General features: G+C 50.3%; 2 protein-coding genes and 1 long non-coding RNA gene across 7 annotated transcripts in view; 2 read left to right on the forward strand and 1 right to left on the reverse strand.

Moving 5' to 3' along the window:
- The first annotated feature begins 101 nt into the window (after positions 1-101).
- Positions 102-10,927, forward strand: SPMAP2L (sperm microtubule associated protein 2 like). Of its 2 annotated transcripts, XM_059844342.1 has the most exons (9): positions 104-184; positions 822-864; positions 2,920-2,973; positions 3,975-4,097; positions 5,668-5,781; positions 6,075-6,195; positions 7,208-7,336; positions 7,880-8,055; positions 8,634-10,927. In XM_059844342.1, exons 1-9 carry the CDS (start codon positions 142-144, stop codon positions 8,746-8,748), a joined length of 918 nt encoding a protein of 305 aa, XP_059700325.1. In that variant the 5' UTR covers positions 104-141; the 3' UTR covers positions 8,749-10,927. The 2 variants fall into 2 exon arrangements, with proteins under 2 accessions (XP_059700326.1, XP_059700325.1); XM_059844343.1 differs by lacking the exon at positions 7,208-7,336 and having other exon boundaries at positions 102-184.
- On the reverse strand, positions 10,605-18,249 carry HOPX (HOP homeobox). 3 transcript variants are annotated; one of them, XM_059844349.1, is made up of 3 exons: positions 17,951-18,249; positions 13,348-13,523; positions 10,605-11,066 (listed from the first exon to the last, which is right to left on the reverse strand). In XM_059844349.1, exons 2-3 carry the CDS (start codon positions 13,489-13,491, stop codon positions 10,989-10,991), a joined length of 222 nt encoding a protein of 73 aa, XP_059700332.1. In that variant the 5' UTR covers positions 13,492-13,523; positions 17,951-18,249; the 3' UTR covers positions 10,605-10,988. The 3 variants fall into 3 exon arrangements, with proteins under 3 accessions (XP_059700332.1, XP_059700334.1, XP_059700333.1); XM_059844351.1 differs by lacking the exon at positions 17,951-18,249 and adding an exon at positions 15,593-16,133; XM_059844350.1 differs by lacking the exon at positions 17,951-18,249 and adding an exon at positions 13,780-13,911.
- A 134-nt stretch (positions 18,250-18,383) lies between these two features.
- Positions 18,384-22,129, forward strand: part of LOC132326335 (uncharacterized) — a 52,163-nt gene continuing 48,417 nt past the window's right edge. The window contains exon 1 of one of the 2 annotated variants that reach the window (XR_009486212.1): positions 18,384-19,495. This is a non-coding gene — a long non-coding RNA (uncharacterized LOC132326335). The remainder of the gene's footprint in view (positions 19,496-22,129) is intronic. The other variant, XR_009486211.1, reaches the window with a different exon arrangement.

Genomic DNA, 22,129 nt, shown 5'->3' on the forward strand with positions numbered 1-22,129 from the left:
AACAAGATGAGCGGGTGCGGGAGGCTCCCGAGGCCTCTCCGGGACGGCCCGCCTGACAGGGCCCTTGTCACCCCTTGCGGGCAGAGGCCGTGCCCGGGCCGGGCGGGGCGGGCGGAGCCGTTGGGCGGGGCGGGGCCGGCCATGGAGGCGGCCGGGGGCCTGCACCATACCTGCGGCCCGCACGGTGCGTGGGGCCCCAGCGGCCCGGGACCGGCGGGCGGGGGCGGCCCCTCCGCCGAGTCCCGGCTCCGCCGCCGGCCGCGGTGGGCTCGGGCAGGGAGGGCTCCCGGGCACGGTGGGCTGGCTGGCGCCGGCAGGCCTCGGCCACGGCGGTGGGGACTGCGGGTTGTCGGCCCCGTTTCGTGGCCATCGCTGCCGTCAGGGCACGTGGCTGCACGGGTCGCCGCGTCGCTGGTTTTCCTGTCATCCCGTATCCCCCACCCCCTGGTTGTTTTATACTGGCACCTGGTCCCGGTTTAATACAGCTGCTATTTCCCCGAGACTCTGAAAACCTCCCCTGGAAGCTGCTGAAGGCAGTCATAAGGGGTGGCTATAGAGTCAGGTGGGAGCCTGCAGCCTGGTGACTACTGGTGCTTGGGGTGCTCTGTCCCGCAGCCTTGGGGGCTGCCAGCATCCCCCCGTGAGGAGCAGCCACTGGAGAGGAAGGTACCAGGGAAAAGCAATACAACCATCTGCTGAGCAACTGTCCTGAGGAGATGCACAAACTTCGTCTGCCATATGATTATTGCATGTTAAAGAGCAGGCAGCCCAGGCTCTAGGTGTTATCAAGCTTTTAAATTCACCTGTTCTTTTCTTTGCAGTGTCAGCTTATGCACCTTGCATGTGTGTGTACCCACGCAGCAGGTAAGAAGCCCTCCCCTCCTGGCTGGGTGTTCAGGCCAATGCCCCAGGTCTCTTCAGAGGGCTCAGTCGGGGATTTACACCAAGCAGTGAGTCAGTGTATCGGATGACACTGTGATAAACACTTGAGGGGAAATTATGTCCGGTTTTGCCCTTACCTCAGCTTCTGAAAAACATCCAACTATCCTGCCCCTTCAAAATGTAAAGCTGTGACTCTTTGCTTTACAAGGAATTGATCTCAAAGGAGTTGATCTCCCATAAGCAATGAGTGTGTGAATGCTCAGACAATGCAGGGGAGGTGTTTCTGTGTCTGGCTGAAGCAAGGCCTTGCTGGGAAGCATGAACAGGCCCAAACAACAAAGGCTCCACCAGGGCTGTCTTGTTAGTGAGGTGGTTTAACCCCTTCAAGTTGCAGAGCTGCTGAAAGTACATCCTGAGTGAGGACGCGTGTCTGTCTAGAGCTTTTGCCATGATAAATGTAATCTTTCTTTTTGTAATTGGAAAATGAACAAAAAAAGATTGCCAAGTGAGTTGAGAGACCCGATCTGAATGTATGTGTGTCTCATTCCTTGGCTGGATCATGATGCAAGCTTTGCACAGCAGTGTGGGGCACTAGGGCCATGTGCACTATGTTGTGCTGGATTTGGCTGTGGCTGTGTGCTGGATGTGTGCCAGCAGCTGAGGAACAGCAATGAGCCTGCTTGCAGAGATAGTGCCAGCTCTGCAACACAGCTAGGCTGGGGGGGAACCTCTGTGTGCTAATCCTTCACCCCCTTTGCAAGGAAAACCCTCTGGGGGCCCGCTTGGAACTAAAGAGCTTAAACTGGGTTTTGGCTTCTGAAATGACGTCTGCGTTCCTGACCGTGTCCTGTCTTGAACTTGTGGCAGGGAGCCAAAGTCCTACAGGCAGCTGCCTCTGTGGGATCTCAGCAGGAGCTGTGTTTGCAGCTCTGTGGCCCAAGTTAGGCGTGACAGGCATCTGTGCAGTGATGATGCTGTTACGGCAGCCTGCCATTTCAGGGATCTCTGTGCTGCTGAGCTCTCTGACAAGCATTTGCCAGGGCTTGGCGTCTTACTAGCGGTATTATCCCCATCAGAGAAACCACAGGTGTGTCCCCCAGCACAGATTGTTTTCTGTTGGCAAGTATCTCTCTCTGCTGGTGTCGTTGCTCTTCTCTAGGGCTGTGCTGCCACGTTGCCCGGTGGTATGGGGCAGGGGAGCAGTGCCTCAGGCTTCCACCTTCTGTGTTTTTTCCATGGTGGAGCACTTCCACAGCTGCCTGCACAGTGTGGTTGTTCACCAGCTGGCTGTGGGTAGGCACCTGTAGCCCCAGTGGGTGGGTATGGGCTTGGTCTGTGACATCAAGGAGTTGTGTAACACACTTGTGGTGCTGGATTGTCTTGTTCTCCTCTCTGTACCAAGGCTTATAAATTTCAGGCACTTCCCAGTCACTGGGACTTCAGGCCTCAGAAGTGATACCTGATCTTCATGAAAGGTTTTGGTCTGTTGTATATTCAGTAAAAACATTTCCAGAGCTGTTCCTAGGGCAGAGACCATGTATGTTCCTGTGTCTATACAACATCTAGGACCTCTGTGCTAAATGGACCAAAATAAAATATGCTCCTAAAGCCATGTGGAAACACAGTGCTGTCCCCATGGTGCCTTTTAGTAAACCATGACGTGGTGATAACAGGTGTTTGTTCATCTGGGCTCCCATAGGCTGGGAGATCATCCTTCTTGAACCTGCTTTATGGTATGTTATTGACCAGAAAAGTTCCTTCCCACTCTCCTAGCCATCAGTGGAGGCGAAATTGCAAATTTGTGTCTCTGCAGTTCAAGAGAAAACACAAAAATTCATGGGCTGGTGAGTTTGCCAGATTAAATGGGTGGAGAGTACTTGAAGAGAGAAGTCCTTAAACACACTCTCTCAAGGGAATGGAGGCAAAAGCACAGGGCTTTGAGAGTGTATGGCTTTGAGTACAACAGTAGCTTCTTTATAGCTTTGTTGGTTTAACTGTATGGTTAATGACGTTTGTCCTTTTCTGCAATTTTGGCAGGATAGAGGTACTTGCAGACCCCAAACCACTATTTTGCCAAGCCAGCAGTCCCACGTAAGTAGGTGTTCAAACAGCACTTGCTCAAGGGCTGGGGATTGATGGGACTCAGCCGGAGCAGACCCTTGGCCACTGTCTTGCTACTCTTTTCCCCTCTGTCCCTAGAAAAGCAGACTGAGATGTTCCTTACTTGAAGGGCCCCTTTCAGTTTGCTCTTTCAAGTTGTCAGTCAAAACCCTGGGCTTGAACTGAGCCTTGCCTTTGTTGCCCCATCTGATCTGAGCTGCCCAGCTGAGATGTTGTGGGGTAGGATGGTGTGTGGTGCAAAGTGACTGGGCCATGGGAGCCAGGCTGCTCTGTCCTGGAGGATACAGCCCAGCTTTAGGAACAGAGTTGCTGTCTGTGTGATGTGATCAAACTACAGCTTGACAAGCCAGGGCAACAGTTTCTTGATAACATCTCCATTATCTATATGGGTCTCGAAAAAGGCTCCACAAACCTATTGCCCTGCTGTTCCCTGTCCCAACTACCCGGTACCTTCTCCCATCATGGCCTCTCAGTGAGGGACAAGCAACTCTGAATTTGCCCTGGGCACAGGAGAGTAACCACTAACCTGCTGTAAAACCTCACCCACTTTCCATGGCACACCCTGACTGTAAGGTTGTTGCTATTTTCACTGTCATGCCTGTGGTATAGTTAGGTGGTAATGGTGAGGCAAAAGAAATGCAGTGATGAAACTCCTCCAGGGGTTTCAGGGATGTAATGAAATGACCCTTTCTGCATATCCACTGGTAACTAAAACCTATCACTTTAAGAAGGTTTTCCTTTTAGTTGACAGCAACCAGCAGGAGAGTGTTGGGAAATTCAGAGCCACAGAACAAGAATGCTTACGGGATGCTAGTGGCACTTTTCAGGTGTGGAGAGCCATAGGGTGGGTGTGTGTGTGTGTGAATGTGTGTGTGTGTGTGTTCCATCCTAGGCAGGGAAGGATAGCCCCAGCAAACACATTTCACACCCATGCCTGTTACTAATATTTGCAACCTTGCTGTTCATGCTAGGCTTGTATGGGGAAACCAGGAGACAATATGGACCCTCTCACCTGGTGCTATGACAGCTACACCATCTGCAAGAACCTTGCATCTGTGCCAGCCCAAGAAAGATTTTACCAAGTATGGGCGCAGGTCAGTGACGTGGTAGCACCTCCTGGGGAAAGAGGCACCTCAGAGCATATTCTCTAGGGGGCTATACTGGCTCCCTGGGAAAGGGGAGATGCCATCTCCTCTCCTGAAAAGGCTGCCCCACTGATAGCTCCATGGCACTGAAACTCAACAGCTGTTTTGTGCTTGGAACAGGGGCGCCTGGAGCAGAGAAGAAAGTGCTGTGGGAGCATAGTCACCCTGAGTACTTGACTTCCAGAATGGGAAGGAACTAACTGTGGAGTGCTAAATTTTGGTGCCCTTTTATCTCCTCATACCCACTTCCCAGCTGTGAGAAGGACTTCTGCAACACCTTGTTGCTGGTCTGATTAGAGCTCTGGGTTCCCATCAGCTGCCCTAGGAGCTTGTCTTGATCTCAGTCTCCAAGCACAAAGGGTGCATGTTCCTCTGCTATAACAAAAATACCCATCCAGCAGCTCTGCTTTGGTTTGAAGTAGACATCATGTGCATGCATGCATTTCTTGGAATGGATGCACATGATGGAATGTGTGTTGCACCTGTGAGTAGAGAGGAACTGTCCCTAGCGTGTTCCATGTCCCATTGGGGCTGATGCAGCCCAGCCAGGCACCTGGACACAGTTTATGAACCCCTGCGTCCTCTTGGAGTCTGACCTAAATCTTTAAGGCAAGGTTAGGAACAGAGAAATCTTGCAGTGTCCTGCTGCTGGAAGGAATCCAGGTCTCTTGCCTTGAGTTAAACCTCTGCTGTCACGGCATGGTGTAAAACCTAGATCACGTTTTGGAATTGGAATGAAAATTGTTGTAAAAAGTATAAATGACAGTGGTGCTGCATTACTTGAAGCAAGTAATTTGTAGCTCTGTTGGAGGAGATGCAGCTCTTTTGGAGTCAAAGTGGTGGTTACTCGTCTGTGAGAAGGGAGATGAAACTGTGTTGCACTCCTGGCTTTCCTCTACCTGGAGGAATGTCAAGACATGCTTGTCTGTAGTTTTCTCCCCTCTGCCACTATCACCAGTTATGGGCTCTCATCCTCCTGGGAGCTACTGTCTCTTGCTAAAGGTGTCCATACAACAGCACTTCCTGCCTTTCTTCTTACCTCTTCTTCCTTCTTCCCTGGTGATGACAGGCATATTCCAACACTTTTGCTTGTTTGAAAGCTGAATGAACAAGGCACTAGGGGAGACACCAAGATGAAAGGAGCTACAAGGGCACAAGGTGCTATCAAGCCATTGTAACAAAGAGGTTTCTGAATTGGCAGAGCTGACCAACATAAATGCTGCCAGATGTTGTGGGGCAGCTTCTTTATATGGTTCAGGAAAAGCCCAGACTTTGAAAGCAGTGCACTGAGAGGGCTTAAAAGAGGACTCTTCAGATGCCAACGGCATTTAAAGTGAGGAAATCTCAGGTGTAAATGCCTATTTGTACATGGTTTTTCCGTGTGCACCAGTGCCAAATTTTGTAGATGCAGCAGGCATGGATGTTTAACCAGACTTAGGTTACCATCCAACATGTTCTCTGTCAGTTGCCTTTTGATAGCTCTTCTGTGCTGCTCCTCAAAATCTTTCTTTCTGTACAGTTGCAGACCAGTAGTTGGTGGGAATCCCCTGCTACCGAAGTATGGCTACCCATCTGAACGGCTGCTGAGGTTGTCTGAACCCAAAAAATACCTCCCTGCTTACCTGGAACAAAGGTGAGAGGCTAGAAAGCCTGTAGGGTGCTATAGGTAGAGCCTTGGGTCCTTTAGCATCAGTGGTGACTAATAAATGCAGGAACAGAGGATGGGTAAACAGAGGGCAAAAATGCAGAGCAGGGTCTCTGCTGGGATTAGAACTTCTGGATTCTCTCATGGGATGAGTTCTACACTGGAAATGGCCACAAGACAAAGCTGCCTTCTACTGCAGCAAGTGTGAGTCTTAGACAACCCAGCTGCTGCCAGATTGGAGAACATCTGTGAGTGGCAGTGCCATGACTCTGTGCTTCCAGATCCCGTGAGACCCCAGAGTGGCCTGTGTCCCTGGCTGCACAGAACTATAATGCCTCCAAGCGGATACTGCAGCTTGCCCAGCCAAAGGCGCTGCACCCAGACTTCATGCCGCCCAGAGAGGTGAGGAGAAGGTTGAGTGAGATTTGGAGGGTACAGGGATGCAGCAAACTGTCCTGTATCCCACCCCTGGATGTGCCCAGTGTGTAGAGGGGAGGAGCTGCCTGGTTCTGCTGCAGTTTATGGCACTGGAAGAAACTGCCTTTTCAGAGAAGAATGTTGTCTTTGCAAATCTCCTACTGGGAGACAAAAACCAGCCAGGTTGGAGCAGCCTAGTATAGCAGGAGAGCCAAGGGAGGTATCTGGGCTGCATTCTCTGATAATAAAGCAGCCTGGGAAAGTGGAGAAACCTGATGGAAATGGCATGTTTAGCTCTTAGGGAGTAGTCATGTTTGTAGCTGGGCAGCTGTACTCCTATCTGAGTACACAGGGGGCATGAGATTGCAATTACTATTTTAACTACATTTTGGCAAAAGCCTAATTTATGATTTCTGAGCTTGTTCCTTTTAGGTGGGTCATTGCTTTGGCAGGGTGAAAGGGCTTGGAGCAATCTCAGATTACACTAATTTCTGTGGCAAAGGCCACAGAATGGATGCAGCCTCTGGGGCTGGGAAATGGGAGGCTGGGCTGGAGCAGGACTGGGCAACAGTAACCCTGTGAAAAATTTTGGAAGTCCCCTGCTGGAGAAGTTTTCTGTAGGAATGCAGTTAACTGTAGCAGCAAATTTACTCTTAAATCTGAATGTCTCTCCTTAGCAGGGAAGTTATTTGATTTGGCCAGGAAGATGAATATAAAAAACATGGAAGGAATTTCTCTATACTTTTACCTGGCTACATAGGCTTTCATTACAGGCACTCCCCTCCTGGCTCTGAGTGGGCAACAGCTGGGGAATCTGTAAAGCACCAAAATGACTTAATAGTTCAGGTGGAAAAAAAAAAAATGGATTCTGGAAAATTAAGAGTGACCATGTATGCAGAGGAAGGGTGCTGGGATGCTCATCCTTGTGGAGAGGGAGCATGTCCCTGTGGGCTGCTGTACAAGCTCTGTGTCCCTCCCCCATTCTGGATCCATGCAGGTGCCAATACAGGTTTCCAGCTTAGCAATCTCGGCCAGTGCATCGGCGCGGGTCCAGAAGCTCGCAGAGCCCGTGATCAGGGAGTTGACCTGCTGCACTACGCACACCAAACCTGGTGTTATGTCTCCGGTAAGGAAACATCACCTGGGACCCAACATGGATGGGACTTCTGACAGAGGGGAGGCCACAGGCACTCAGTTGTTTGTGGCTCTCTTCGTGTCAGCCCTGGATGTGCTGCTCTCCATGAGACTGGCATAGCTGCTTCCTCAGCTGGAAAGCAGGACTTGTGCTCCATTCAGAGCATGAACTGACTCCCAGCACATATCCCCAGAGAACGGCAGAGCTGTGCCTAACCTGCACTTGTAGGGATGGGGAAAGGCGGACAAGTGCCTGACTGGGATCTCCAGTGCTGGGGGTGGGTTGGACAAAGGGCTGTGAGTAATAGGAGGCTGGAGGGCAGGTTGTGGGACCTGCCCAGGTCCCACTGCCACTGACGAGGCAGTGATTTCTTCTTCTACAGTTTGCCTGGTGCCAAACACAGCTGAGGATATGATTGTGTCCCATCTGTGTGTGGTCAGTGCCTGTGAACCTGTAACACTGAGCTGGTTACAGGCTGAGCACCCTTGAATGCCAGGAGCATCTCTAAAGACCTTCCTCCCCATTCTTCCACAGGCTTCCACGTCATCTCGGAAGGTAATTGCAAGCGCTCGGACCATTGAGCTGTCGAAGCCCAAACAACTCCACCCTAAGTTCATGCCCGCGCGGGATCCCGAGTGGCCTGTGACAAAGGCTGCCAGGCAGGCAGTAGCTACAGAAAGAATTGTGGGGCTGGCCCAGCCTTCCTCGAGGTAGGTACTGCTTCCCTGTCATGGGGAAATGATCAGCTGCCAGCCCATTTTGTGTGGCTCATGGCACCTTGATCATTTGTGTTTGGCCAGAGAGATTAGGCCAAGATTAGGAAGTGCTCGTCCACTTCCAAAATGCCTGGGTTTTATATGTTTGGATGAGTTAATGGTACATGGATTGTGGTTTAAAAAGCCCTTTTGAGGTAGAAGGAGAGTCAAAAGAGAAGAAACAGGAACTCTTTAATTCCACCAGAATTACTGGTTGGGACTTGTTATTAATTCCAACTATAAAAAGCAAAGGGCAGAGTGTAATAAACTCACATTGCCCAGCATGCTGCAGCTGACCTCAGTCCAGTCTGCAAGAAGTGGTGGGGAGGATGTTTCACAGAGGGTGAGGGAATGCCTGGCTGTAGTGGCTGTGAGAGATACTCCTCCCCTGAGGACAGCATTGGAGGTGTGATGCCTTTTGTCCTCCCTTGACAGGGAAGGGCAGGCTTAGGTGGAGGTGTGGGAGCTCACAGGCAGCTGACAGCTGGCCTTGCTGCAGTCAGGATTGACTCTCCCTACCCTCTCTCCTCCAGACCTCGTCAGGGCTTGACTGCACTCAACCCAGATGCATTCAAAGTGAAAGAGAGAGCTCTGAAGGCGGTTTGTACTCCACGGCTCGCTGAACTAGCTCAACCAATTAGGCGCTAAGCTCCTTCAGAAATGCTCCTGCCATCTGCCCGCATCACCCCTTGGAACATCACTCTCTCTGGGCTGTGCTGTGGCTGGAAAATCTCTTTGAACACAGCGCAGAGGCAGCACTCAGCCTGGAACACTTTCTGGGAGTTAAAATAAAATCATCATTCCTTAAGAATAGTCATCAGGGAAAATGACAGAATTCAACTTAATGTGGGAAGACTCTCTCCCTAGGATGGGTTGTGTCTGGAGTTTCTCTCTTGGTTGTTTTGCTGTAATAGTTTAGAAGTAATGAAACAACTGCAGGGGGAAGGCACCACAGGAACTGTCTTTTCATGCAGGGAAGTGTGGCAAACTAAACTCAAAAGCACGCAGCAAGTTGATGCAACACAACTCCTGAATTTAGGTTTAAAATTTTTTGCTAAAGTTTTAGCAAAACTTTAGTTCAGCAAAACTTTTGAGTGTCAGTAAGAAGATCTTTTTACTGACACTCAAAAGTTTTATGCTAGTGACAGGAGTAGAAATACAGAAGGCTGCAATGTATGTTGAGTTGGCTTGGATTTGGGGCCTGTTTTCTCAAATGCCTGGAGAACAGGCAGATCCAGATACATAGGTGGGTTAAAGCTGTGTGGTTCAGATACTCAGTATGTGACCCTGGGCAAAATAAGAGAGTTCTGCATTGGGATTTTTGGAGCCTGACTCAAAAAAGCAGAGTCCCTCTCAGTGTAAGAGAGAAGTCAAGTTGCAAAGGCTAAGCAGAAAACAAGTATTGATGCCGGAGTCTGCAGACCAAATTCTGAGCTCCAGTCAAGTCTGTGGGTAAGTCAGTTTGACAGCTGGATTGCAGGGGAACAACACAGCCTGTGCAGGGCAGACATAAGGGGAGAACCCTTTTATCTGCTTCCTACAGGGTCAGATAAGCCTGACCAACCACTGGCGACAGGCTGGAGATACTGAGGCAAGAGAGATGCTCTCCAGTAAGCGACAAAAGCCACAAATGAAAGCATATGGCAGTTTCAGAGCCAATGTATTTTAATCTTCCCTTTGTTAAGCTGATTCTCCTTCCAAAGGAGTAGAGGCAGGTGACCACAAACCAGAAGGGGATTAATCAGAGGCTCCATTAATTGATTCAGTAATCCACTAAGCAGAAGACTTTTGAAGCCTTTTGAATAAGGTAAGGTCACTGGGAAATTGTGCTGGTTATTTTTAGACCAGGCATTGTCCTGTGCCAGGATGGATGAGAGTTTGGACTTTGTGCAAGAGCCCCAGTGCAACTGCATTCCTCAGGCTTGAGAATGGTCAGGAGGAGACTGGGGTCTCCCCCTAAAACCCCCATGCATCTGGGCGAACCCCAGCACCACCATCCTCTGCCACCTTGGGAATTAGGAGGTGTGTGGGGTTGTGTGGGCTGCCATGCATGGACCCACAGGTGCCCTAGGAGATGAGGCTGCCCATGGCTGTCCCTATGGCAAAGGGAAAACCCACTGTGCCCACTGAGGGTGCCTGGGAGAAATGTTGCCCTTCCAGAGGAAGGAGTCTGCCTCCTGTCATGGGGGCAGGGAGCACAAGGAGGGACATAGCATAGCTCCTCTTGTTAAAAAATGTTGGGTTTTTATAATTGCACTGGGAAAAAACCCAAAACAAACCATGAGTTCTTTCTCTTTGGTGACCTTTAACAGAAAGGTAAAAAAGGCATTCAAAGGGTGCTTGGCTTGGTCAGATTATGGTGTAGGCACTTGGTTTGCAGTATCCAGAGCTGATTCTGGCACGTTGAGCCAAATCAGGTCACTTGGACGACACACCTGGTTTTCCAGATGCCCTGTTCGCTGGATGATCTGTGCCTTAAAGCTGACACACATACTTTGCCTCTGTAGATTGTAAGGAAAAGGAATCTTTATTTTTTCCTTCTATATTTGAACATAGATCATGGCAACATTTCTGCAAGCCTGGAACAAGGGCATGAAATTGCCTTTTCTTGTGCAGCTGCTGTTAATGGGTTGGAATCACAAGATAGGTTATCAGCCATCAAAAGTTGTATACACACATGTGTGTGCATATACATATACATATATATATATATATAAGTATATAGAGTGGGTTTTTTTCTGGTTATGTACATGTTAAATAAGATTTACGTTAAATAGCAGAGTATTACTTTGTATCGCAAAACCTATTGCAACAGAAGAACCCCAAGGAAACCCACTGAAGAGCTTCATCATCCTCTATAAGTGACAAGGGGATTGGAGCAGCATGCTCTAGTCCCTGACAGACCCGCTTTCTGAGGGCAGCCCTTCAGACTTCCTCCACTCCGCCAGGCGCTGCTTGAACCATTTCTGGAGAGAGAGAACAAAGCAGAGACTGAGTGCACCGGGCTGAGCAAGGCCTCCAAATCACTTTTCTAAAGGTGCAGATGTCAGCATGTGAGACAAGGTGAGGGGAACTCATGGTGCTGCTGCCTTGTAGCGAGGTACTGTTCCCAGGCAGTACAGGCAGCCAGGGTGGTTGGTCCTGACTGAACAGTCTTGTAGTCTACATGTGCACTTCTTTCAAACTCATTTCTCTAGCTCACTTCAGACCTTGACAGCATGGGTGAGGCTTTTTTTTAATGCTGTGAGCCCAGGTTTTTCTTGCAGAGTAAGAGATTGGCTGAGGAGCTGGATGGTGTCTGTTTAAATGACTGGAGAAGTGAAAAAATCATCTGCAAGTTCAAAACTGACAGGAATTGAAAGCTCACCTGTTTCAGAAAGCATGAGAGGTACAGCACATTGGCTCTCCAACAAATTCAAGAACAAATCTATTTTTAAAATTGTTTAAAAATCATCTTAGTTTGAAGGCAATATGCACATCGATGTTAGCAGCACTTAGCACTATGTCTGCTGTAACTTAGCATCTGGAAGCCTATTCCAAGTGCTGCTGATGCCACTTTAAGGCAGCCACAATTTAAAATATTAGATAAAATGTATTTGGTTAAAGCAACACTACCTAAGACGAAAAGAAAGAAAATACTAATGTACCGGAAGCACAGCTCAGCCTTTTGTTTGGCAATGTGCCTGTGATTCCTTTTGTTGCAGTTCATTTTGTTTCTATATTTGTTCATGGTTATTTTTGAAGCTATTATGGTCTGTAATGATACAACCACAGTGCTCTCTGTAAGTGCCTCTCACACTCACACTGCCTTTGACCACATCCAGTCATACGATTGACAGCCTAGCCTCCTCTCAAAAGTTTCACTTTCTGTCCTAAACCATAGTCTCCTCTTTGCATCTCATTGTTACTGAATTTTTTATTAAAATGGCTGCTATTTCTAGATGATAAAGCACTCCAGATGTCAGGGGCAATGATTCCCTGTGTTCTACGCAATGCAGGCACTTTGCAACTCACCACCCCAGTCTTGATCCTGTCCCTAACATGACCTCCATCTCCAGATCTCTAGGAGCACAGTAGGATTAGTGGAAAAAGATAGCTATCAGGGAGGATTTTAAGACATCTACAGAGGTGCCCTTGGCGTATATGGCATGTGTTTACAAGTTGCTGTAGGGAAAAAAAAAAGGAACAGTGCCATTTCTATGGAGAAAAAGGTATTTTAGGGGTACTGCCTCCTTGCTGTCTCAAACAAGCAGAGATTGATACCTTCCTGTCACCAAAGCACGGTCCACTCCAGCCGAGGAGTATCTGTGCAATGGATGCTGTTCCAGCATCTTTCCCTGCGACAGGCTAAATGCTGACATTGCCAGCTCGGCTTTTATACCGCTTTGGCTTTGCTGAGGGAGAGCCAGGCTTGGCAGCTCTCTGCAAACTGCTGCTAACTTTCCAGTGGGATGGATTTCTTTTCTATACCCATAAATGCTGCTGTGGGTCTAGAAAGCACCTACATCCCAATGAGCTGCACTGCCACTTGAAGGAACTGGGAAGAAGCCATTTGCTTCTGAAGCCCACAGTAGCCTGCAGGTAGCCAGTTGGAGCACAGGGCTTGGTGGAATTCCCAGACAGTGGCAGCCTGTCCCTGTGGAGGGGTATTTGGCCCTGTCTCCTGGAGAGGCTGACAGACTTGCCTGACATCAGGCCTTAGGGATGCTTAGGGGGAGGGTGCACAGCCTGAGCATGTCCCACAGCACATCCTGCAGGAATTGCATCTATCCTCTGTTTTAAAATTACAGTAGTTTATTCAGACATTAAAACCAGCAGTAGCTTGTGCATCCAAGACTATCAGAAATGGTTTGGAAGAACAGCGTGCACGGGTTGTAAATTCAGGCGCAGAAACACGTGGAGTGCAGGAAGGATGTGGGGTACAGGGAGGTGCTGTGTTGCATTAGAGATCACTGGGTGCAGTTAGGAGCGTGCTGGGGATTGCAGAGGTGCAGAGGAGACTTGGGGGAGCAGTGGGGAGAGTGCAGGGTGCACGATGCTGCAGGAAGTGCAAGCAGGGAGCAGATGGGGCACAGAGGAGTGCAGGCATGTGGGGGGAGCATGAGAAGGGCAGGGGCTGCTTTAGGAAGCCTGTGGGGGGACAGACAGGTGTATGATAGACCAGGACAGGCAGGAGATGTGGGACACAGAGGCATGCAGGGGGGAGCAGGGCTAGTACCAGGGGCAGGATGAGGGGCATGCACTCACCAGAGTCTGCTCCTCGGAGAGCCCGGTCTCAGCAGCGATGAGGCACAGTGTGGTGGGGTCAGGATGCTTATTCACCTTGCAGAAGTGGTATTCCAGAATCTCCAGCTGCTCCTCAGTGGGAATCACTGGCTTTTCCATGGCCATCTCCTCCTGGGGCAGGGCTATGGGGCCAGGCACTGCGGAGAGGGGCTGGTGTCATTGCTCAAGCTGGGAGTGGCCAGTGGGGCCACACTTGCTGAGCCCCAGATTTGCTATCTGTGTCCCCACCAGCCTCCCCCTGGCCCCAGCTGTGGCCTCTGGCTGCAGCAGGGCTCAACTCCCTTCCTAAAGGCATGCCAGGGAGCTCAGCTTGGGAGCACAAGCCCCCAGCAACTCCTGTCTCATTTCCTCACTGCAGCGAGCACACAGCAGCAATGCCCAGAGCTGTCTCACCATCCTCAGCTGGCAGGAAGCTGCAGGCTGCTCAGTACTCCCCTGGTGCTGTATTTATAGCCAGTGTGACTCCCATGGGAACGATTCCTGTTTACAGCCCTATTTAGGCCTGGGCGTCACTTAGGAGTGATGTCACAGCAATGGGCATGTTCAGGGGGTTAATTTAAAGACATTAGTTGAAAAACATTATTTATCCTCTGGGTGAAGGGACAATATCTGACATCTAACCTAGTGGGTTGTTGCTTATTTTTTTTCCCCTGCTTCCCAGCAATCAGGCAAGTTTGTGTGAAGGAATGATGAAGCAGAGCATACATGATCTTCTGGGAGTGTAGTCTTTGATCCAGAAACCACCCTGTTTCCCCTCCTCAGGATCAGTGTCCTGGTCCTTCTCTTAGCAGTGTGGCCGGACATCACATAATGCTGGCCATGAGAAGGTGAGCTGCATTGTTTTAAGTAATATTTAATGTTACCACACATGGGCATAAATGGTTAGTCCTATTGTTCCTGAGCATCACTGAACTGGTTAGTTGATTGGTTGAGTTTTGGTGTGTAAGTGTTCAAATCCTCAAGGACTGTACCCAGTGTATGTCTGTTGCTCAAGCACTTGCGGCCCCTGACTGGGGTCAGTCCTAGGTGCCCCCAGCAAAGGCAGCACCAAGAAGCCCATGTTTTCCTCCAGAGTAACACTTGTCCCACTTGTGCTTTGCATAGTCTCTGGAAGATTTGGTCCAAAAGAACACGCAAAGCAAATGCATCTTGGCTAAGTCCCACACCTCTTTTCTGCTGGGCTTCAGGTTTGCTTTCACATGGTAGAGGGTTGAGCTTGCTAATTCAGTCAACTAAAACACAAGGCACTGCCCCCACACAGCATGCAAAAGTCCCTTGATGCTGAATCATTGTGGTGTTTTTGAAACCAGGCTGTGGGGTATTGGCAGGGGAGGAGCTGGTTGCAAAATGTGGCCTTGCTTGATCTGCTCTCCTGCTGTCCCAGTTGCCTGGCCCGTCTCTGTCAGGTTGGCTGGTTAGTGTTGCTGGTTCTCCAGTGCTGCCAGGAGCCCTTGGCCCTTCTTGGGAATCCTGTGGGCCATCTGCTGCAGACCTGCCCTGCCTCCACATTGCAGTCCAGCTTTTCCTTCCCTTTGGCTCTGGGGTATAATCCTGGAACATCCATCATGCTGCACTCCTACTGCATAGGTTTAAACCCAACTGCTTTCTTGGCTGACAGGTAACTCACCTTTAGGTACCCTGAGGTACTGAATGACCCAGGGCTTTCTCTTGCTGACAGAACTGCTAGGATGGAGCTCAGCTTCAAAACTGTCATGCAGCTTGTGAAGAGCCAGGTGTAGTGAGAGGCTGGAGAGATCCTCTTCTTTGAACTTTACCTCATAAAGCAAAGATCCCCCTGAGCCTCCTCTGCAGAAAGTGCTTTAACTAATAAAAGAATCCTTTGGCATTTGAGTAGGGGCTTATAAATAGACCAGGGCTGGTTGTGAAACAGCCCACTCTGCTTGAGTCACTTGGTAAATACAGATTGTAACACAGTGGTTGTGTAACATTGGAGCACCTCTGAACGTGATGGAGTGCTGGTGGACAGTACAGACAGTATCACCCACCAGCCCTGGGTGGACTGAGGAAAGACCATCTCTAACCCCAGGTACTGCAAGCCAAGCTGGCCTTGTCTGCGGTGCATTGCAGCTGCCTGGGTTTGCTGAGGTCAGCTCAGTTCAGAAGCATCCATATAGGAAATGGGCAACATAATTCAGTTCCTCATTCATCTGAGGTAGTAGGAGTCTGCTGAATGCTGCTCACCTACCTTAGATGTTTGTAGACCTCTGGAAAAGATGCAGGGGTAGAAGGAGGTCCCCTGGAGCTGAGGCGCTGCTTTCCAGCACTGTGGCTGCCAAGCTCTCCATGAGGTCAAAATGCAGATGAGGCCAAGCTCAGGCCACAAGTCCTGCCTCTTCTTTTTTCAGCACCCAACTGAGCCACCTGCCCTTCCCATAGAAAGCCCAGCCACAAAGGAATCCTCATCACCTCCAGATCATGCATCCAGCCCGGGCCACCAGCAGCAACATGCCTTGGCAGCTCATAAATCATTCTTTGCAGCCTGCCGCATTATTGTGCATTGATGTGAGTGCATGGATTTGCATAGGGAACTCATGCTTCACCTTTCATGTTTCACCTGCACAGCTATTTCTGCTTCTGATTATCTCCAGGTTCCTGAGGCGTTTCCCCACAGGACACAGTATCTTCTACCTGTTAGCAGCTCAGGGTGCCCCAGCATGTGGGGTGTGATGCCTGATGGCTTATTTTTTGTATCCCCTCTACCCCTGTTCTGGAAGGAGTACAGTTTTTACCTCTCAAGATTGTGAGATGGGTTTCAGGAAAAGGCAAAAACCCTGGGGCTCCTGGAGAGCTTTGCAGGTCACATCACTCCACTATGTCCTGGAGGCTTTCAGGGGCCATGTGACCCCTGTGCAGCATATGGCCTCTAGCACTTGGCACCTCCTAGATGCTAAATTTGGGGGTATATGGCATGACTCGAGGGCACCAGGAGTGCCTAAATGGCCAGATTGGCCCTATTGAGACAACTGATCACCTGCCCACTACTTAAATGGAGCCTTGTTTAAGCCCAGGCATGCAGCTGGGCTTCAGGCTGTCCAACATCTCTCCCTGTACAGGAAAGGTGATTGTCTCACATTTCTTTAAGCCTGGCAGAAATATGGAGACTCACAGCTGTTTGGCTTAGCTGCTGAAATGCACCATTTCTTACTGCTTTTTTCCTCTTAAATTTTTAACAAAATTGAAAAAAAAATTTTTTTTCAGTGCAAGGAATGTTTGCCATTCAGCAGGGCCATGGGGCTGCAGTTGTCATTCAGCTGGGGTTTACTCACCCGGGCAGAAATGACAATGCCAGATGCACTGTCACAGGGAAACCACCACACCTGCTCTAAGTGTCAGGATAAGGACCCCTGGGGAATTCTCTCTTGGCTCTGACTGTCGTGGTTTTAGGTAGAGCGATGTGAGAGCAGAAGCTTGCAAGTGGATCAGCAGCTGCCTGGGCTGTGGGCAGCTCCAGCCAGCATAGCTATATACATTACAGCACCTGGTGCTCTTAGTGTGGCTGATAGGGCATTAAAATGCACCTCCAGGGCCATTTTGGAGTGAGCAGAGAAAAGCTAATGGCTGATGGACACAAGTTGCAGCAAGAGAAAGTCTTATTATAAGTATATAGTACTCTGTCCATGTCCTGTGATTGCACCCAGCTCTCCAGAAACACCCTGGGGTTACTAGCAGGACTCCAAGCTCTGGCCTGAAATGGGCAAGGACATCTTTCTGCCTCCCAGCATGCCTGTCCCTCACTGCTAGTGCAGTCAGCATTTACTATCCTGGCAGAAATCTGCCACTTTTCCAGAAAAGACATGATCTCTGTTTGCTCAGCTTTGCATTTTTGAACAGCAGTCACAATAGCTGGCTGGCTGTGCAGCTTTCCAACGATTTACTGCACCCAAAGCCCCTAGAAATCTCTCAGAGCAGTAGCTCTTGCCAAGCTGATGGGGCTCCATAGCCTCTGCTGGGCTTCTTGACCCCTTTCCCAGTGCTCCCACTGTCAGGGCTGGGATGCGACTGGAGGCATCTGCATCTGGTTTTAGCTTGCAGCTATTTCCTGCCACTGCAGGGATCAAAATAGCAGTTCTCAATGCAAACAAGCCCTCCTACCTCCTTTGCTCTGCTGCAGAGCCATGTCCTGTCCTGAGCTTTGCTCATCCTCCTGCTGTGAGGTGGCTGTGGATAAAATCAGCCAACATGGCGCACAGGATAAGGTGGGACAGAGGCTTTAAAAATAAACTGGGCCCTGCCATAAATAAGGAAAAAACACCTGTCATGCATCCTGTAAACTACCCGTCCAGTCTTTTAGAAGATAATATCGGATAGGAACAAAGCAAACAGGAGCACAGCAGCTGCAGCAGCAGGACGTCGTGGTGGCCCTGCCTGGGGTCTCTCCTGCCTGGGTGCCCTTCTGCCTGCCCCGAGCATGAGCCTTCCTGCCCTGCTGGGTGCAGCTCCGACCTTCTCAGCATGAGTACTCACAGGGGAGCTCCTCCCTCCATCCCCCCCATCCCCAACTGCAAACCCACCCCAGCACCCCCAGCTCAAAGCCTGTGCTTACCTGGAGCTGGCAGGACCAGAAGTGTGTAAAACAAGAACCCCGCAGGTCCTCGGGTGACTGCTTAAGTATCTGCGTGTGTGTTTGACAGGCGGGGACCTGAAAAACCTGCCGCAAATCACAGGAGCTCCCGGGATCCACAGCCACTCTCTGGGCTGGTAATTCAGGTTTGGCACCCGCTCCCTTTGGCAGGGCTCCCCCCGCGCTCCGTGGCTGTGCGCTCCGCGGGCTCTCGGTGGCCCGGCAGCCGTCGGGGCGCGTCCCGCCACGCTCGGGGCCGCAGGACGCGGTCCCGGCCGGGGCTGCTTCCTGCGGGGGTACAGGAAAGGTGCAGGCGGGGTGCGGCGGAAACTGCGCTTCGTGCAGCGGAGCTCCAGCCGAGCCCGCCCGTCCCGCCCGGCCGGGCTGCATCCCGCTGCGCCGCTGTAAGGAGCCCCGCTCCCGCCTGGGCTGATGGAGCCCGCAGCGCTCGCTGCTGTGCAGGGCTGGATTCTCATCTCGCTTTAGTGTCTTGCAAATGATTTGTCCAGGTTTAACTTTCCTGAGTCTGCTGTCACTTTAGTCAGCCTTGTGATCCCGCTAGGCTGGGTGTAAGGGCAGGGCTGGGTCCTGCATCTGTCCTGCTGCTGCAGCCCTCAGAGGCACAGCCTGCCTGAGGATGGGGAGGAGAGCAGGACATCCTCTGCCAAAGCCATCTCCTCGATTAAACTGCCCAAGAGCCTGCCGTTCTCAGTGTGGTGGTCTGGAAGCATCAGGCAGCAGCTTAAAAAGAGGATTCTTGTGGGGTGGAGTGCAGTGGGGAGGGGCGATTTTTCTCTCAGTTTACAGACAGCTGGAAGGGCATGCTGGAAAATCAGAGAGGCTGAAGAAAGGGCTCATGAAAAATTGAGTATGGCTTGCAATGGGTGAGATTATCTGCCAGAGCAAAATTCAAACTGGCACAGAATGCAAAAGCTGCGGAGCTGGCTGGAGCCAGAGGCAGCGAGCCCTGACCCTGGGGAGAAGTGGCTGGACAAACCCAGGCAAGAAACCTGCCATATGTTTAGCAGTGAGCCAAGACCATCCTGAAGAGGTTTTGTAATGTTGTGGGAAACACGGGCTAGGACAATGGGATTGCAAAGAGATCTGTGCCACAGGACGGGCAGACCTGTGCCAGTTTTCCTAGCAGGATGACATTGATCAAGCAAGATCAGGGGATAGCTTCAATGCCTGATAAACCAAACGGTGCTGTTCAGTGGCTGCCAGAGAGGTTTTTGGGAGAAGACTTGATCCTGCATGCCTTGGGCAGGCACCTGGCCAAAGGAACATGTCCTGTTTATCACTGGTGCTAAGCAACAGGAGCATGGCTAGCAGTGGGTGCAAGCAGATTGGCCGGTGTGACCGGGGGATGGCTCCAGGAGCCGTGGCTGGGGCATCAGGGTGCGTTCAAGGCGGTTGGAGCAGACCCCTGCAGCAGGACTCAGCCTTGGATTTCAACTCCAGTGTTGAGAAAGTCCAGGTAGCGGTCCCAGACTGCATACTGACACGTCCTTGGGAGAGCTCTCAGAGGTATTGCTACTTATCTGCTGCATGTCTGTGCTCTGCTCTGGCATCTGCTCTTGGCCAGCCTTGGTGACAGGAGAGATGGGAAAATATTCTGGTCCAGAAAGATTTTCCTATGTTTGTATGCTGTCTTTTTTTTCCTTCTGTGCATATGCCCTGAGAGTTGCAAAATGTGAGTAACGTGGCCTGCAGGAACAGGATAGGCTCCTCTCTTCCCTTGTTTATTACTGTCAAACGGAGAGAAAGCCTTTTATGTGGAAAAACCCTTTTCTCCTAGCCTGTGAACCCAGTCCAGGCTTGCACTGGGAGCACTGGCAGTGACGTGTTTCTGGATGAGACACCCCATTGAAATGGTTTCAGAGGTGCTGGGAGTCCTGCAGTGACAGTGTGAAAGTCATGTCACAATTCTGCGCACATCTGGCTGGCACATGTTAATGCTTTTCTGACCTTTTCTGAAATCTTTTATGCCCCATTTCTCCTCCTGGGAGAGGGCTTAAGTACTGCTGGAATTTATGCCTCACCTGATATGAAGAGATCCTGTCCCAGAGGATGTCCCTTGTCAGCAGAGTTAGATTAAATACAAACAAAATGAAGGGTGCATCCAGGCCCATCACAGAGACTTTCTTCCTGTTGAGAAGAAGTACAGCTCTTGTGATGTACATTTGACAATTTTGCATAATACTGCGGCATTGCAGGGAGGGGTTGGCAGCTCCAGCTTGCATTCAGCACCCCACTGCTCTGGACCTCTCCTGCAGAGGCTTGAATATCATCCATATTGCTCCACGACTAGATATTGGCTGAAGTCACTTTTGGGGGGAAGATGGGGTGGGCATTCGACACACAGCTCATTCCCACCCTGACCCGGTTGTTGTCCCTTTAACACTGCATGAAGACAGAATGGAAAAAAACATGGAAAGGAGAGGGGGAAAGCAACTTATCGAGTCATCAGGATAGAATGGGCTATAACACAGCTTTTCTGACTTGTTCATGTTTCTTCCTTTTCATGCATGTGTTTCTCTTGAATTTTGCCATGTTTTCTTTCCTGAAAATGAGGCTTAGCACCAGCACCACTTGTCTGGGGATTAAGCAGAGATTTTCTTCCTTTTTCTGAGTATGTGGATTAAAAAATATGTGCTTTCCAGACTCCACCCCAACCCAAGTGTCAGAGAAAGCAGAAAAGCTTCCTTTCTCCCTCTGAACACCCCAATGTAAAGGAAAACCTCAAAAGCCATCTTCTATTTTGTTTACCAGTGGTTTTTTTTCCCCTGATGTGCTGGGGTTTTCTGGCTGCTAATCCAAAAAAAAAAAAAAATGTGGCTAGAAAAACAAGGCTTTACAGAATATTTTGGCTTCCATTCAGTTAGAGAAGTGTTTTCTAACTAGCTAGTACTGACTTACAGGACAACTCTTGCAGCTAACCAGAGGAGACTTCTACCTCCATACCCCACTTGCCCCATAACAGCATAAGAGATTAGTTGTTCTTCAGGGTGCAGCTGGCAATTGCCTCTGTTGGACGTCCCAACACACAAGAACATGACTGAGTCATTGTTCTTTTGATCAGTTTTTCCCTAGGAGAGCAGCAACACTGCTTGCACCCCAAGAGCCAGCAGCACACTGTGCTTACCCAGACCATGCCCTGGGCAGGGGCAAGAGAAGGTGGGCACAGGTGGCTCCTGCTGCTGGAGCAGGGCTGCTGGCCTGGCCTCAGCAACAGCTTCTTCTGCTCTCTCCTTCATGCATTTCCTTTGGTTTTCGTGGGCAGGGTTCAGCCTGTCTCTCCTCAGCAGTAGAAGGGATCCAGGCCAGACAGATACTAATCAGATGGGACTTCCAATAAGATTCCTGCCTTTACTTTGTCCGTGGGATACAGTTGTGTGGATGGAAACTGCAGTGTTTTATTATTCCTCCCGTTGTTCCAGCACTTCTCAGAGAACAGTGTCATCTCATTGGTATTTCCATGTGCAATCTCTGCCTGGGGTACAGTCTTCCTCCCTACTCTCACTCTTACTAACCAGATTGTTTTGAAGTGACTAAACCGGGAGTTGATACGTGCAGTTCCTTGCCGGGAGGATTTTCAGCAGCGCTGCCATAGCTTGTAGGCAGAGCGTGCTGCAGCACGCAGAGACAGCCAGCAGGGCATCATCACATGTGGGAGCTGCTGCCATGCCCAGCCCAGGAAAACACAGCCTGGCACTGGTGAGAGGCAGGGAGGGAGGACAGAGTAGACCTGCAGATCCACTCTCTACCCTGGGAGTGCCAGGGGTATGTGCAGGGGAGCGAGTGCCCTTCCACAGACTCAGATGGCTGTGCATTTTCTAGGGAGCAAGTAGGGAGATGGGGGCTGGGAAATGTCTGCTGAAATCTGTTCTGTTCTGAATCTCTAGGCTGAAGCTGCCTAGGGAGCTTTTGGAGGTCCTGACTCAAATACTTCAGTGATCAAATAATTCAAGGTCAATGAAGGGACTTCATCCCTCCCCAGAGCAGGGATGATCTCTGTCCAAACACTTGCCTGCCACCATGGCTCTCAGCTGTAGCAGCAGTGCTACCCTGAAGACCAACTTCAAGGGTCTCAGCAGGGCAAGCACAGGTGCTGACCATCCCATGACTTTGCTCAGCCTTCACCATGAGGGACAAGGACCA

This window comes from Haemorhous mexicanus, chromosome 4 (genome assembly GCF_027477595.1).
Source record: "Haemorhous mexicanus isolate bHaeMex1 chromosome 4, bHaeMex1.pri, whole genome shotgun sequence".
Taxonomy (NCBI): Eukaryota; Metazoa; Chordata; class Aves; order Passeriformes; family Fringillidae; genus Haemorhous; species Haemorhous mexicanus.

Bases quoted from the DNA above. Each gene is read 5' to 3' on its own strand.
- SPMAP2L (XM_059844342.1), top strand. From the start codon at position 142: ATGGAGGCGGCCGGGGGCCTGCACCATACCTGCGGCCCGCACG. The intron at 4,098-5,667 runs GTCAGTGACGTG...CTTTCTGTACAG, and splicing joins TTTACCAAGTATGGGCGCAG to TTGCAGACCAGTAGTTGGTG. The intron at 6,196-7,207 runs GTGAGGAGAAGG...GGATCCATGCAG, and splicing joins ACTTCATGCCGCCCAGAGAG to GTGCCAATACAGGTTTCCAG.
- HOPX (XM_059844349.1), bottom strand. From the start codon at position 13,491: ATGGCCATGGAAAAGCCAGTGATTCCCACTGAGGAGCAGCTGGAGATT. The intron at 11,067-13,347 runs GTGAGTGCATGC...CTCTCTCTCCAG, and splicing joins TCTCCGAGGAGCAGACTCTG to AAATGGTTCAAGCAGCGCCT.